The following is a 17214-nucleotide window of genomic DNA, read 5'->3' on the forward strand; positions in this document are numbered from 1 at the left end:
TGTGCCTCAAATATTTGTCTACAATTTTCAAATGAAATTTTCCCAGCGTGTAAATATGTATCAAAACACGCTTATGTATATACAAAGGTATACATACCTATATGTATGTATGTAAGAACATGCATACTATATATAGTATATCGTATAGTAAATAGTGTGTGTGTAGTAAATGCTTGCATTTTCCATTTTGCGCGCGTAAGCATATAAAAGGCCACACATGGCGGCGATGGCGTTAACATTTTGTAATGAATGCATATGTGTGTATGTGTACTTTTTGACTCCTACCTTGTGCAAACACGAGCGTACCACTGCCGCTTCCGCTCCGGTAGCCGATTGTGATGAGTAGTAGAAAAACATTACTCCACAAAGTGCCTACGCAGCAACATTTAAACTGACCCATGATGGTGACGTTGGTGGTGTTAGTGTTGGTGAGACGTTGCGTTTATGGCCAGCGAGTAGGAGCAATGCAATGAGCGTTAGTCAGATAGGCGAGGAGGCGCGCGAAAGTGAAAAAAGTAGCGCGTTTTATGCTAACTGTAATTGCACGCATATGTATGTGTGCGCATGTATGAGTGTGTGTGAGTATATGTGGAATGCTAATGCCACTTCGCTGCTGCGCTGTGCAGTTGCTGCGGAATTTTGTTAAACTTTTTTATCTCCTCTTTCTTTATTTGTTTAGCTTTGCAGCTGTGGCGGTTGGTGCTGCATGCGGCGCCTGAATCCAGCGAGTTGCAGGTGTCCAAGCGTAAGCTCTTTCTATTTTTTTTGTACGCATTCGCAGACTTTGTTGTTGTTTTTAATATGTTGTTGTACGATTTTACTACTTTGCGTTTTGTTGTTGTTGTTGTTATTTTGTTGTACGTTTTTACTGCTTGGTTTGCCGTTGTTGTACGATTTTAGTTCTTTGTGTATGTATGTTTGTTGCTGCTGTTGCATGCGCTTATGGTCGCTTTATTTGCATTTACTATTGCTACTTATACAGTATTATACTCTTTTGTATGCCAGTTTTTTGTTTTTTCTTGTTGTTGTTGTTTCTTTCGAATTCGCTACGTTTGCTTATGGTTGTTGTTGTTGGCGGTGATTTTGTTGTTCGTTTGCTTAGTCTCTTTCATAGCCGTTGTTGTTGTAGTAGTTGTTGGTATTGTTGTTGTCGTTGTGCCGGATTTTAAAACTGCTGGCTGTGCTGCTGCACATTAACTGCAGCAATCCAAACTTCTGCCATAAAAACCAAAATAAGTTCTGCAAAGACATTCAAAAGAGAGAGAGAGAGAGAAAGAAGAGCATGAGCGAGAGTGAAGCAAACAAAACACTTACTTTTATAACGCTTTTACAGTTATTTTCACATTTTCCACATTTATTTGCTATATTTTAAATCTACTATTAATACTTTGCTGTAATTTCTTTTGCGGTTGTTGTTGGAAATAAAAAGTTTTAATTCTCTTTTTCATTCTTCATTTTTTAGTGTTTATTTTTTTCTGTATTTGTTTTACTTTTTTCTCTTATTTTTTTTTATTTTACTTTAGTTTTTCGTTTTTTTTTTCAAATTAAGTTTCATTCCTGCTAAGCACCCACTTCCTCCATTATTGCTGCTAAAATGTTTCAATTGCGTTGCAGCTGTGTCACTTGTCCACGTGGTTGTTGCATGCAACAGGAAGAGCATAAGGCTTTTACTTTGCAACTTCTTCCCCTACTCTTACCTCTGCGAACTTTTTACTTCGCCCACAATATTTTCCTTTTTAATACTCATATAATTTTCTAAAACATTTTTTTAAGCGCATAATTTACTTTTGCACACCGTGGCACTAGCCACGCAACAGGAAGTCAATTTATATAATTTTTATTTATTTATTTTTTTTTTTTAACTTTATTATACTTTCTGTTTTATCTGAACACTTTGTGTGCGTTGGCTAGTAAAGATGCAAAAGCGGAAGCTGCAAATGAATACTGATTTGTGGGTTGGCTTGCGGTGCACTGCGTTGAACTCAATTTAGTTCGTATATGGTATAAATACGTGCAGTTAATTATGTACATATATGTATATACATATGTTTGTATGTATGTATTTATATATATAATAATGATAATAATATTGCCCACCAACCTTTTACAAATATGTGGCCGAGCAGCTGGCGTAATTTGGGGCGTTCATCTTGATTTTAACTACAAATTGCAGGCACTATAAGTTTTAGGTTCCCTCAGACTGGTTATTTGTACTGGCTGTGAGTAGCAGCCGAAAGCAGCGCCAACAATTTAAATATTTGAAAATTTAATTTTTGCATTTGTGTTTCGAACCGGTGACGGTTGTCCTAGTATTCTAACACTAACCAAAACTATTCCAGACTTATATATAAATACAGGCTTAAATGTGTTAATAAATGTGAAACACATCAGCTTAAGTCATTGCAAAGCTCTTTTAAGTGAAGGGTTGTCATCGCCAGCGGCTCACTATGGATGGCTTTTAGAATTAAAAAGCCCACCCATAATGTTTGTTACAGATTGGCCACATAATGAGTATTAAGCTAGTTTTATTTTTAGTTTAAAAGAATGTCTTTGAAAAGTGCGGTTAGGTCTAATAATCGACAGAATAAATATTTAGTTTTTAAATAAGTCAGAAGCAAATGAAAAGCTTAGACAAAAGTCGGGCTTTTCAACGGCAGTGTTAATTCCAAATGCTTTTCCCTCAGATGAGAGGAAATTCTATTCAGTTTCTGAAGTGATATCCCTTTTACTTTATTTAGGTATTCAATTTTCATTTTCGGCCTGTAAGACTAACAATTCTCTGACAAGCGCTTCGTAGAAGAAGAGAAAGATCTTATACCAATTTTAAGCTTCAGCATTTAAATCTATTAATGCCTATTAATAGCTTTGCACGGTTCTCTAATAAAGTAGTGAGCTTTGTACCAGGGCAATTTAGCTAAAGTTAAACAGTACTTAAACTGAGGGGTCATCCAGAGAAAGTAAGAACGTTAAAATATAATATTGTGAATGCAATTTCTGGTTAATAGACCTTATAATACTATTAAACAGAAATTGCATTCCAATATATTGCTTCCATAATCTTTATATCTGTTGTATAAGTATCGGGTTATGCTTTACGGGAATTGAAACTTGTTCGCATAAAAGAAAATTTCAGATAGTTTGTTGATTGCTAGACTCATTTAAAATAGACATCAGGAAAGCTAAAAAACTTGAATATGCAGCAGGGATAGTGTTATGATCCTGATACTGAAACAAAGTGTACAGAAGTAATATGATATGCGGATGTGTTTTAAAGAAACGAAAGTTTTAAAAGAGGCAACATATTGAAGGAGGAACTTGTAATCGTTTCCACAATGAACGAATCGATCACCACTAGAGGATAGAATGTTCGCTGAAAAAATTGTCAAGCGATCCGAAGAGTGTTTCATGGCTTCCGTTTAATGTGCAACGATCAGTTCTGTCGAAATTTTGCATTTCTCTACTGCCTTCAGCATGTATTAGACTTTTAATTATACTTTTTACATCACAAGGAAGGGTTGGAAAGGGCTTCGGTTCGTGATCTACTATTTTTTTTATCATTTAAAAAAATATATATATTTCATTACCTTCGTATGTACGATACGTATATTATATATGTACACATGCCTATCTTCACCCACATAAATCGCTTACCATTGGCAGAACAGTCCCTGAGTGTGGAACGAAAACCCTCCATCCAGCATACGCTAGCCCCGATTGCAGTCAGAAGACCGAATAAATAGACAAATGTACACCCAGTCAATCGGTCGAACGACTCCGTTGAATTGTTGGTTCGCAAGCAATCTGCTCTGTATCTGCGCAAAAAGCGGCTGACGCGAGATATGCGCATGCAACCGAATATCATACAAAGAAAATGCACAGAGCCAAATGTAGGCAAGCGAGCGAACGTCAGTGAACGGCGTGGAGGGAAGTACCGTACAACGCTTCCACTGAACGACTGCATACACAAGATAAAGCCGTGCGCACACACTATATCACAAAGGCAAAATACGACGACGTGGAGAGTAGCGGGAGGAAGTCGAAAGAGGCAAAGAACAAAAAGGAAAGTACGGATAACTGTGAAGAGAACACCGCATGGAAGGATGGCAACACAACAAGCTCTGTAGAAATAAACGACAACAGTTCAAGTGTTGCGGATATGATTCGATTTCGCTGCAGTGGCAAAGGAAAAATGCAACAACAGCAACAAATACAATTTACGCCGCTACCGAGCGAGCGATTGGCTGGGCGACGGGTGTTTGGCTTGTTTGGCAGGCGGAAAAGCCTTATCGCTGCTATACGTTGGTAAATATTGCCGCATGTGCGTGTATGTGTACGTTTATTAGGGGGACTCAAAAAAAAAAATAAACTATTGAATTTATGGGTTAAAATTACACTATTTATAGAGAAAATAAATTTTTAACTTGGTTGGTGTAAATAAGTGCTGCTCTCAACATTTTCTAATCCCCTTCGTCACACAAAGGGCCCATAGAACATTATGGGTTTCACTAGAGCCAAAGAACTAGTTGCGGTGACAGATCTATCCTCTTGACAATCCGCAGCAAAGATGCATCCGTGATTTGCTTTCTCCCAGTAAATAAAACCATCTCAGTTTTATTCTAGTGACCCAATTAGTTACGATGATGAGGTATCCTTGCGTCAACTCGCACCTTGGAGGAACAGGAACTCCCTTGACCTAAAGTTCGTCATCGCCCGAATAGGCAATGCCTCGGCAGTCACGATCCTTAAGTCTCTGACTCTGGAGACTTGAAAGGTTTGTTTGAATGTGGTGATCTGCTCATCCAGAATATCAGCATAGGCTGTGCAAGGTTTTTGCAGTGCTCCGAGATACGTCTCTAGAGGATCTCAAGCGTAATTTTGCTGCTCATGGCCCACATTCATAAGATGCCCTGATCTCTAGAGTTGTATGGTCCACCAGAGAAGTCGATCTGTCGATCTCTATAGATATTTTTAGTGGACAGGAGCTCTCTTTTGTACGTTTGTAAGAAGATTTTGACTTGTCGAGGGTAAGCAAACTGAATGCTGTAAGACTTTCTATGCGAAAATTTTTCGTTTAGACTGAATCCGCTGAGATGATCAATAATCCGCCGGTTTGTGATCAGAGATGAAATTGTGTTTGAGATTAGGAATAGCTCTAGGACTTCTGCGTAAAAAATCTATTATACTTAAAAATACGATAACTAACGAGAATTACGAGAACTATTTACAATAAAGTTGTTTACTAACCGCATTATTGTAGAGTACGGCAGGTTGGTTAAGAGGTACATTGTCAGAAAACTCCTAACCTCTTTATCAATGGCATTTGGTTACTTTGGGATGAGACTATTATGGGTGCTGGAACACAGTAGAAGCTGTAAAGCGACGATATGGCAAGATAAGACAATAAAGCTTCGTTATTAGTGGAGTGGGAACGGGTTGCTGCTTAAATCACCTAGAGGTGTGTTCAACTATTGGTGACGGCTGGGTTTCGCGGGTGCTCCATCGGTTCATGTCTGTCGCCACTTCCTTTTGCCCCAAAATCGGTCGAAATCGTCATTGATATAAGGTTGAGAATCATAGTGGACACCACCTGCAGAAGCTGTAAGGCGTAATGGAAACATCTCTAAACTTCATTTGCGATTATCCCCCATTTTCGAAGTCAATACTTAAATACTTGTGAGCTTTCACCTTCAGATATCCCACAGAGTTGAAGGGAATAGAAACTTAACGCCTTAGTAAAACTATATTGATCGCATAAGATCGGAGTTATGTTTTTATGACTTCACAAAGGACTGCATTTAGTAGTCTATGTGCGATCTCTGAAACAGTCAACTAGCCTAACATAAAAAAATCTTGCAGAGTATAAAATTTATAGAAAAGTGTATCTCAGAAGAATTTTTCTACATTCAAAAATTCGTATATCTAAAAGACAATTTTTTTGGCTAACCCTAATTTATATGAATGTTTGTCTATAAAGTGAACGAACGAACTCGTTGCAGTCACCGAATATTCACGATTGGTGAAAAAATTTTTTGATTGACATGCTTTTGATTTTCATAAGTGGTTTGAACACATAGCTTTCGTCTAAATGATTGTATAACTGTATGAGTGCATAAGTGCAGGCATCCATTGCTACAACATACATAAATATATCCATATTGGAATGTGCATACAAGCATTTAAAGTCATCGGTGCACACATATGTATGTGTGATCCTTTACGTGTATATATATTCCAGCATATGCCCACATTGACTAGCTGGCTAGATTGTCCGAAAATATTCGATAACAAATCCAAAACGCAAAAACAAGAAAGTAAAATTGATAACGTGTTTGTGTGTGTGTGGAAATAAAGTTGTCAATTCAATTACAAAGTCGAGATAGTCGCAATAACACACATCACTGTGCATAGCTTTGCAGTTCGGTTTGAAATTGAAATATTTTCAATGACTAGAAATTGACGCGTACTGAATAGTTACTCGTTCTACGCTATAAGTTCGTAAAAATGTGACAGATCATTGGGTAAAAATTGAGCCAGGAAGTTGTAAAATATTTTTTCAGTATAAAATATTATTTTTCTATTAATATGCTATGTTTCCGAAGCGATAAAATATTAGGTGAAAATTGTGAGCTGGTTTTGTTAGAGATATTTTCAAAATGATATTCTGCTTAGAAAGTTTCAGGTATTAGTGCAGTAATGGAATATTTGTTGAGATATGGCGAAAAGCTCATGTGGTGCATCAAGCGGCAAAATATATCTATACCTGGTAAAGACGAATGGCAGCAGATAAAGGAGGAGAATCTCAATAAAGCCATATGCGAGGAGTTCTGTCGAAAGCTAACAACAAAATCAGCTTGGGTATCCGGAAGCCCAGGCTACAAACTTTCCAAGGCGACATGGCTGCTGACGAAGACAACACAGAAGAAGTCGACGTCGCCAGCCAGCTGCTAAGGGATCTTCTTATATGAGAGTAGCATCGATATCACCTTAATTCAGGAACCTTTGGTGAAACAATACACGATCAAATATATAATATTAAATATAAGTAACTACAACATTTTCTATAAACTAAACCAAGGGCATGTATTATCATAAAAAGGTACACACGCATTTCTTTGTTCTTACTACAGCACAGCAGATACCACAGTGGTAGAAGTGGAGGAAGAAGGAAGTAACTTCTTTCTGGTCTCTTCCTAGATGGCCCACGACGGGGATGCGCCACCAGAAAACAAAATATTCTAATAGGGTGTGACGCCAAGACACCATATGTACAAGTGGACACAAACACTAGAGATAAGTCGAAATGTATACAATATATACTATATATCAATTTAAGAATTTGTAATAGGAGCGACAAGCCAACATTAATTTTTCCAAGATCGGTAAACTTTTTGGGTTGTGAGGAAGTCTTGGACCTGACGCTATCATCGAAAATGAGTAGCTTGATCGTTAATGAGTGGAGAGTGTCTGAGGAACCATCTATGTCGGATCATTCCTGGATACTCCTTAATATTCGTGAAAAATTCAACATTGAAATCCCAGAAGAACAACAGGGGTTAAATTTACTAAGATGAAGAGGTAGAAGAGTTAGAAAAAGTCTTATCCACCTCTTTCAATCAATCTACATCATTAATGGTTCGCCAAAAAGAGGAAATCGCTTCCTTGGTGTAACGTCGACCTTAGGAGACTACTTAAGAATAGCCTTTAATGAATGTTGTAGAATTACAATATGGTAACCTTCTAAAAGCATTTTGAAGCAAGACAAAAAAACACTAAGGAAAGCAAAAGCACACTCCTGTAAATTTTTCTGCACATCGATAGAATGCTGCAGGGAATCCGCCGGACTGAGTAAGAAATATATCAATATACCTTATTTAAAAACCAAAGACGGTACGTAAACCTTCCTTGCGGGAGAAATCTTAGAGGAACTCATTAAAACCCACTTCCCTGGCATTCAAAAAACAGGAATCGAGGTAAAACTTGTCAAAATAGAAGGCCAATCCGACCACATAGTAAGCAAGAAAAATAATATGTAGTATACAAGTATGTTATAAACAACTTTTTGTCTATGTTATAAAAAACTTTTTGTCATTTAAAGCAGCTGGTCCGGATGGGATTATTCCCATAATGATAAAGCTAAAGGAATTAATGGTTCCTTGGCTGGAAAAAATATTTAAGGCCAGTATCCAACTATCATATATAATGAGAAGCTGGAAGAGAGTCAACGTGGCGTTCCTACCAAAACTGGGTATAAGAACACATGACAAACGAAAGAGACTTCAGACCTATAAGCCGACGCTGAACAGATGCATTCCTCAAGGAGGTCTCCTTCCCCTCTTTATTTCGTGGGAGCGCTGAACGGAATACTACTTCAACTCAAGGAAAAACTGAGATTAAGGAGATAGCTCTACGAAGGTTACACCTTTGGACCGTGAATAATGGACTAGGAGTTAACTCAAGTAAAACAGAACTGATGCTTTTCACGAGTAAAACAAAAATACCGCAATTCAGTCTTCCCACGCCAATAGTGCAACAATTTCTCTGTTCCCCACGGCCAAATACCTAGGGGTCCAAACTAAGTTGGAGATTAACTTTCAAAAACGAGTAAATAAAGCGTATGTGGTCTTAAATCAAATATACTGCCAAGGTAAGATTTCTATGAACACTTTGAGTTCAGGAGCCCCTCTAGATGCGAATGGAAAAGATATATAGTATAGTAGAAGAGAAGAATACTACCTCTCTCTAAGCCGATGGGTCCAAAATGGGGGAGTGGGGGCGGGAGTATACTCCAATTATCTTGAAACCTCTATTTCTATCCGCCTACAAAACTTAGCCAACATATTACAAGCGGAAATATTAGGTATAGAGAAGGCCTGTGAAGTTCTGCTGAATAACTGCGGAATGAAACAGAAAAGAACCGTCGACACCACAGATTAATTCAATTGTAGTCAACAACCACAGAAATGCATTACACTCACTGGCAGGTTAGCTCTTTTTGTCCATAATTTGGGTTCCCGCTCACAGGAACACTTTTGGCAACGAAAAGGCGGACGAGTTAGCAAAGCTAGAAGCTTATTTAAACCTGTCCGAAGCGGAGGCAGTACTATGCTTGCTAGAAACGATCAAAGGGGGAGCTTTACATGTATTTTGAACAAAATAGTTTATTTAAAATATTGATTTGTGGTGTCAATGAAATGAGGCTTGTCATTTTAGATCGTGAAATATTTATCAATTTGTAGAATTAGATTTTTAATTTTAAAGAGAGATATCTGTTTATTTTGACTTTAGATCTAAAAAAAGAAAAAGCAAGGCTTAGTGGTTTCATTTAGATCTAAAGTCAAAATAAACAGATATCTCTCTTTAAAATCAATAAATTTAAAGGAAATCAATGAAGAAATAATAAAAAAATTCACGAATCTTACCACCTCTAAATGAATAAACCCCCGAAAAAATCTTTCCATGCTGACTATAAGCATATAAATATAAAGTATAGGCAGCACTAAAAAAGGACCACACAAAATAATATACTCATAAATAACATTCTTGCATATTTAGCTATAAAAATGGAACACAACAACAAGCTGTAAGATAACAAAACAAATATGGCCGAAATGTAACAGGAATAGAACAAAGAATCTGCTAAATAAGTCCAGAAATAGCACATATGAACTTACAGCCACTATCACGGGGTGCTGGCCTTTTGGCCACAAAATACTTGGAACTCATCAGGAACCAAACCTTGAATGGTTGTCCACAAAAAGCATAATGAACATAAGTGGTTTCATTGAGCGCACCAAATTATTCGAGCGCAACAATGAAACGGAAAAGCAAGGCTTAGTCCTACGACAGTTCATCAAGATGCTGCATCCAACGCTAATTGAGTTCCTGGTGCCGGCGCTACTACATACCTACCTACCTATGACAGTAATAGCAGGTGAATTGTTGAGTTGTAGAAATTTATCTGTTCCTCTCGCTTCATGATATAAGGGAGAACAGGGCACATTTGTTACTGCATCACATTTGATTTACATAAGTCTATATTCGCACTATACAGTGGTAAATACGAGTTACTGTCAATAATAACAAAAATATATATAAAAGTATTTTTCTTAAAACCTCTGAATAATTTTTAAATAGTTGTTGGAAATTTAAACGAAAAGTGACAAGTTTTTTAAATCAACTCATTGAACTGCTTGTAATTAGGGTGCCACGGCGTATACGTAACTGTTTCATTCGATTGGACTAAAAGCAATAAGTTCTGGATACAAAATTCTCATTATTTTATGGCACTAGAAGATTGATGTAATAATTTGATTTATGCATTTTAGTTTTCATTACAAAAAAATAGTACTACAGTTGATTTATTCGTCCTTTTATGTGATAATAAGTATTTTACGACAAACCAAATAAAGTGTTGAGTATATTTAAGACAAACAGGTATCGACCATGAGTTTACTCAAAATTATGTTATATAGTATATCTGTATTTACCGGTCACCTCACAACTAACTTTTTCGAGTTTTAAGTTGAACTTAATTTGTCAAACTCACACAATTCTTTATTTCTTGGCTTGGAATTTTGAGAGTAATATTTTTAAACAATATTATCTATGTACCTTAGAAGAGAAAGTATCTTTCGCAGCAGTTAAAAATAGACTTTAAAATAGGTGAGCGACAATGCGCATTTCATTCTCACATTATTTTTGGAAGAACAAAATTAATCTAGGTGCATGAAGTGTCGATGCATTACCAAAAAGTGAGGGCTTGAGTAGTAATTTTTAAAAAATAAACCCAAAAAGTAGTACAATCAATCAGAGGAAAGGTTATGGAAAACGTAATGAAAAATCTCTGAGCAATAATTATTATTTTGCATTCAAAATAATGCTAGTATATTATAATGCTCCAAATACAAAAAAAAAAATTCTTAAGTAAACAAAGTAATTGCGTTTTGAACTGAAAAACCCTGTGTATACAAGGGAATTCTTAAATTTTTTTTGTATATGTGTGAAAAAAATGGAAATAGCCATGATGATCAATACTTGCTGATAGACAAATTTATATCAATTATGTGACTATCTTTAAAGCTGCCTTTTTAGATATACATATGTACTTATATGATGATATTCGCAACGAAAATTACCTATCAAGGGATATTCATGTATGAAATTCATGCTATGACAAACAAGGGATTAAAGGTGGAAAGAGAAATAAAAACTGAGGCGATAGATGGAGCCTACTCAAAAGAAAGGGCTAGTAAAGAGTTGGGTAAGATGTAAATACAACAAAACAGGGCCATTTAGCTAAACCGTTAGCCATTGGTTTGGCCTAAGATATGTTTTTATACCTTTTATTATAAGTCCGCACAGTGCTTAAGAAAACGTGGAGTCAAAATCAATACAAATATTTCGTATAAGTGTCGTTCAAGTGCAGGAAGAGCAAATTATTTAATAAATAGTAATTATTATTAAAGATAAATACTTGTATGCATTAGAATCATAGCAAGACCTTTTTAAAAATGAATGTGAAGCTGCTTGGTAAAAAAAAGTTTCATTTCTTTACAAAACTCTTCCAATACTCACAAAGCAAAGCATAATTCTAATATAATCTTGTAATCTTTTTATTCGCTTAATGCCTTCCAATAACGCCACTCACATTGGTTACCTCTCCAGCCGCAAGCAAACCGGAAACATTACAAACTTTTGGCTGTGAAGAATGGTTATGTGTTTGACTTTTACATTTTCAATGGCACAGCAGCGTCGCAACAATCACACAATACACATATTTGCCCAATCACTGATCTCCCATCCGTCTATTTCGCATATTGAGTAGTTCAATTTGCTAGTTGAAAAGCAGAAATCTGTGAGCTGAAATTGTCAATGCTCTAGACATTGGCAGCCAATTGAGGTGCGATTATGAGTGCGATGTAGTATGCTCTACCATTTCCGTTGGAGATAAAGCGCAGCAGGTGCCTGCAACCGAATACATATACCATACATCCTTACATATATATGTACTCACACATATGCTAGAGTTTGAAGTTTTGAAGTTTTCATGCTGCTGCTTTGGTCCCTGAGTTGCACTGTGTGCTGGGGCTCTTTATACATGTGTGCGCTGGCATATCCTCACGGTGACACCGAATTTGCACTTGGGTGCCAAGATAGCGCCTTGCAAATGAAATGGTGGCAACAGGGCTGCATGTGAGTGAATATCTACGACTTTAGACATACATACACATATGTGGAGCATTGCGCTCACATTAGACTGTGACATTAGCACGACAGTTTTCTCGGCAATCGCATTGTTACCGTTTAACAGCGCTTTGCTTTGCTGCATTCGCTTTGAAAAGATGGCAATAAATTGATTTGTCGTTTGACAAGTTTGCACGTCGTCAACCGCAAGCAGCTGTGTGTGTACGGAAGGTAGAAGAGACGTATTTTCTAATATAGGTATTTGGAGGTGAGCGTGTGTGTTTCCTTGCATCTTCTCATATTAGTTCTTGTTTATTTCCTTGTGTGTGAGGGTGTGTGCATTTCAATTATACGCTTTCCACGTGCGATAAATCTGCTTGCAAAGCAGCGAATTTAAAGTTAATATTCAAACAGTTCGATCTTTTTAAACGTTGATAGAATCGTGAAATTATTTAGTATAAGAATTTAAATTTTATACTGTAAGTATCTTAATAAACAATCTCATTTCAAGATCTGTTTTCTACAGAAGATAATTCTGCACCGTACCGTACCGATTGCCCAGTTCTTTTTAAATTTGAACTTTATTTCTTTAACGTCGTCACTTTTATGTTTAAAAAGTAAAAATTTCAAATAATCTTCATAGACGATTCTTTTATTGATATTTTATTATAATATACAATATACATGGATTAGACGTGGATCAGGTATTTTTTTTGGTGGAGATACGCAAATTTTACTAACATATAGGGTTTGTATAGAAAGTAATAGGTCTGATTTTCTTTCGCCGCAACTGGACTTCGGAGCGACTGTATTCGGCAGAGGGCGTTCCTAGCTAACGAAAAAGCGGCTAGTCAGTTGTCTCCGAGCACCTGGAGAGTCAGAACAAACATTTTCACGCGACGTCTTTCTGTGGGTGGTGTAAGCCGAAATGCAGCGGTCGTTAGAGCAGAGGTACGCGATTCAATTCTGTGTGAAACTCGGTAAATCTGCAACAGAGACGTTTGATATGATCAGATAGGCTTACCCAGATGTTGCTTTAGCAAGAAGTGGTTTGTTTAGGTTGCACCAGGCCTTTTTATAGGGTCGGGAAGAGGTCGCTGATGAAGACCGTGCTGGGAGACCTGCGACTTCGACAAACACCGACAATGTGACTCTGTGCGCAAAGTTTTGAACTCATACCGTCGACTAAGTATTTGTTTAATTGTGGTTCACGACATTGTGACGGAGCACTTGAACATGCGCAAGGTCCGACAAGACATCGCAGCCGATTGGAAGTTGCACCACGAGAACGCCCCGGCTCACAACGCCTTTCTTGTGAACAGCTACCTAACCAAGGCCCGTACCCCACCGTTTCGGCAGCCGCCCTCCAGCCTTTGTTTTGTTTCTTTGCCTGAAAAGACGGATGAAAGGCAAGCAAGTAAAGAAGAGCTAAGTTCGGGTGCAACCGAACATTTTATACTCTTACAACTTGCAAGAATTAAAGCAAGGGAAATACCTTAAGATGCGGAATGTCAACCAGAGGATCGGAATCTAAGGCATTTTATATCATACAATGACCGACAAATTCTGCATAAGATTTGTTAGAAAAACGAAAGTCTTTATATGTAGTATGTTATCGTTAAGGTACCTTACAAACAATTGTCAATCATATAGAGCTGCCGGATGTTCGAAAATCCTGGTAATGGTTATAAGGGGGCTAGTTCAAGAATTCGCTCAAATTTATCCAGTTTAGGAAAAAGAATTTCACTGTCATGGTTAAAACTATCACCATTTTTGTCATTGAGATAATTTAGCTGATAAATCACTAGCCAATTTCAATTATCTATATAAACATATTTTACACTTTGGTATATTGACTTACAAACAACCGTTATGTGAACAAAACTATAATACTCTTCTTAGCAACTTTGTTGAGAGAGTATAAAAACGAAAGTCTTTATATGTGGTATATTATCGTTAAGGTACCTCACATACAATTATCAATCATATAGAGCAAAGTCAGCCGGATGTTCGAAAATCCTGGTAATAGCTATGTATAAGGAGGCTAGGTCAATTTTTTGCTAGAATTTATCCAGTCCACATTGACCGAAATTTCAATCAAAAGTACACTACAGACACTGTTGTCCACATATTCAGTACTTAGGGTCTTGAACAGTTTTGGTTGGATTTGGATAATCAATACTGCAAAATTTTATTTCGTTATATTAATTACTTCTTGATTTGTGAAAAGTGAAAGAATCAAGTGGAATTTTAAATTGTGTTATATAGGAAGTGAGCGTGGTTGTAGCCTGACTTTGCCTACTTTCACACTGTAACATAGGAATGTTAGAAAAACAACACGTACTAAATTAAGTTGAAATCGGTTTTTCGGGTCCCGCGATATGGGAAAAAGTGGGCGGACTTTGTAGCAACTGGTTGGTCGAGTATAAATATCCATTCCAAGTTCTTTGTTTTGATTTTATTTCGCACATTTATACGACAGCTATATGCTATAAGGGTTTCATATCGGTAGTTCGGTAAATGTTCGGTTGACTCAGCTAGGCTGCTGATCGGTCATAAATAACTTATAAGGTTTCCACTATCAAACTTTTTCTTGTAATATCTATTACTTTTCAATGCCCAGTACTAAGAATAATTAGTTTAAACAGTAGAATCTATTCCAGCTACGAAAATAATACTATTTTAAAGCAATTTTTTGAACTTGTATAGAGTGTTTTGAATTCCAGGTGATAGAAAACTATATAACAAATGGAATACTTCCGAAATTTGCTTAGTACCTTATAAATGGCTCACCAATATAGTATAATTGTATATAATAGTATCCTATGAGATGTCAAAGCGTTTATACGGAGAAAGTTGTACGGATATATTTGGCCTTATATTCATTTTTGATGAATGAGTTTTACGACAACGTCAAACTACCTCCACCATAGCTTTTGCTAAGCAATTCCGTGTTGGAACATTTTTCCGTAAAAATTCTTTTAGCATAGTAGTTTCTACCTAGAAATGTTGTATATACATATATGCAGAATAAAATACCGCGGAATTTATTTTAAAACATTTTCAATATTATATTGCAAAATATTTTTTCTAACATTTTAATGAGCTCATTTTTAATTATTGATGATTTTTTTTTTGGATCACTCTTAATTTCAAACACATTTTGTCAGATCATTATTTATTATGCATTTTTGGTTGCAAGGGCGTATACGTAACACGGCTTCAGTTGATGCAATACAAGTGATTTAGTAACTTGCTTTGCGCGGATTTATTTCTTGAACCAGATTAGTTATTTATAACGATTAACCTTGTAATTACAAAACCAAAGGGTGTATAATTAACATTATAAATTCTACCAGCTGATTGGTTTCTGTTTTAAATTTGTACGATTATAAAATTATTAAGTTAAGACGCACAGCTCATTTAGAAAGGGAAGTTCAGTACAATATATCGCAAAATATTGAGTTAATTACCAAGCATTCTATTGAAACAGCCAACCAACAGCATGTGTATAGTGAACTAGTACAATTATTCAGCGATAAATTATTGATTGACATGGCGTATACGTTACTTTTATTAATGCTATAGTTATACGAGAGATTTCTTTACCTTTCAACAAATATGAAAATTTATCATACTTATACCATTTTAGTCAAACACACTACAGAAAATATGCAAAATTGATAGTAGTTAATGTAAGATCCAGTTCTTAGTTCCCAAAAGAAGTACTGTGCACATATAAATGAATGATATCCAAATATTTCCTCTTAACTTTTATTATTTCCGGAACAAAATGGTAGAATGTTACATACACTTTACTACAAAAACAAGCAACAACAAAACAAAAACATTACAGCCATTCAAGAGGCCATTGTGAACACCCCAATATACTGAAAGTACATTACTTATGAACTTATGTATTCATTCAGTGACAGTAATCGCACGGATTACATTACATTAATTGCTAATATTTACACAGTTTTATTCACACCAATCATGAAGGCAAACAATTCAACAGCCACAACAACAATAACACACACATAAATACACACAAGCTTGTTAGCCATCGATTAATAAAGTATAGTATATAGTATATATATGCTCATCTGTACAATTGTATAAACAAATGCTTTCAGAGAAACTTGCACAACAACATTAACTGAACGCCACACGGCGCGCTCAAAGCGAAAAAAGATTAATGCGATACTTTGGCTATTTATTTCAGCTAATAAAGTAAACAGGCAATGAATGCCATAACGGTGGTTAAGAGAAGCTAGTTGTGTAGAGCTCTTTGATGGCTGGCTATGAACTTGCAATCGAGACAGTTGCGCGAGAAGAAAACTTAATGGGTATGGAAGAAGTAAATAGAAGAGGAAATTATAGGCAAACAATCTTAATCAAGAGGAAAGTAAGCGGGATAAGACCATAGTTACTTAGTTCGAAATAAGAGCAGAGAAAAATAGAGAATTAGAGAATTATGTAAGAAGTTTCTTATATGGTTGAAGAATTTTTTTTATATCTAAAAAGGGTGAAAGAAATTCAAAATTTTTATTACAAATCTTCCTTGCATCTTTTTTAATGATTTTGGCAAATGGACCTCTGCATTCACATATGTGACAATTAAAAATAGTCAATTGCAGCTTTGTTAGGTGTTTCCTTGAATAATTTTTTCCAATTAGGGCATGTGTTATTTATCAAATCACCATTTTAAAAGTACGCTTAATTTGGATGGCAGTTTCAGTTGCTTAAATTAAGTTGTAGAAATTTTGTTACAATTTTGTATGGACAATTACCAAAATTGGTCTAAAAAATGTTTGCTCTTTAAATATTTTATGAATTTTTGAACACTTCTTGGTTCTATGGTACACTTTATTGCAGTAAATAATTGCTACGTTCGTTTGGGCTTTGTTAAAAAATAATTTGTAATATTTTTCAAAGTTGCCAATATCAATCAATTAACTTGAACAACTGAGTGAGCGCACAGAAATCTTGTAAGTTTACCACAAAGGCAGAAATTATTTAAGTTTAACT

The 17214-nt window shown here is 36.0% G+C and overlaps 1 protein-coding gene and 1 long non-coding RNA gene across 2 annotated transcripts in view; both read right to left on the reverse strand.

The window, feature by feature from the left end:
- Positions 1-17214, reverse strand: part of LOC126752725 (uncharacterized) — a 216222-nt gene that overhangs the window by 137403 nt on the left and 61605 nt on the right. The gene's annotated exons all lie outside the window — the stretch shown is intronic.
- LOC126752717 (lachesin) overlaps positions 1-17214 on the reverse strand; it is a 241696-nt gene that overhangs the window by 106080 nt on the left and 118402 nt on the right. Inside the window, exon 3 of the mRNA XM_050463694.1 lies at positions 286-1239. Within this exon, the coding sequence (XP_050319651.1) occupies positions 286-400 (115 nt within the window). The 5' untranslated portion in view covers positions 401-1239. The remainder of the gene's footprint in view (positions 1-285; positions 1240-17214) is intronic.

The sequence above is a fragment of the Bactrocera neohumeralis genome, chromosome 3 (assembly GCF_024586455.1).
Source record: "Bactrocera neohumeralis isolate Rockhampton chromosome 3, APGP_CSIRO_Bneo_wtdbg2-racon-allhic-juicebox.fasta_v2, whole genome shotgun sequence".
Lineage (NCBI taxonomy): Eukaryota > Metazoa > Arthropoda > Insecta > Diptera > Tephritidae > Bactrocera > Bactrocera neohumeralis.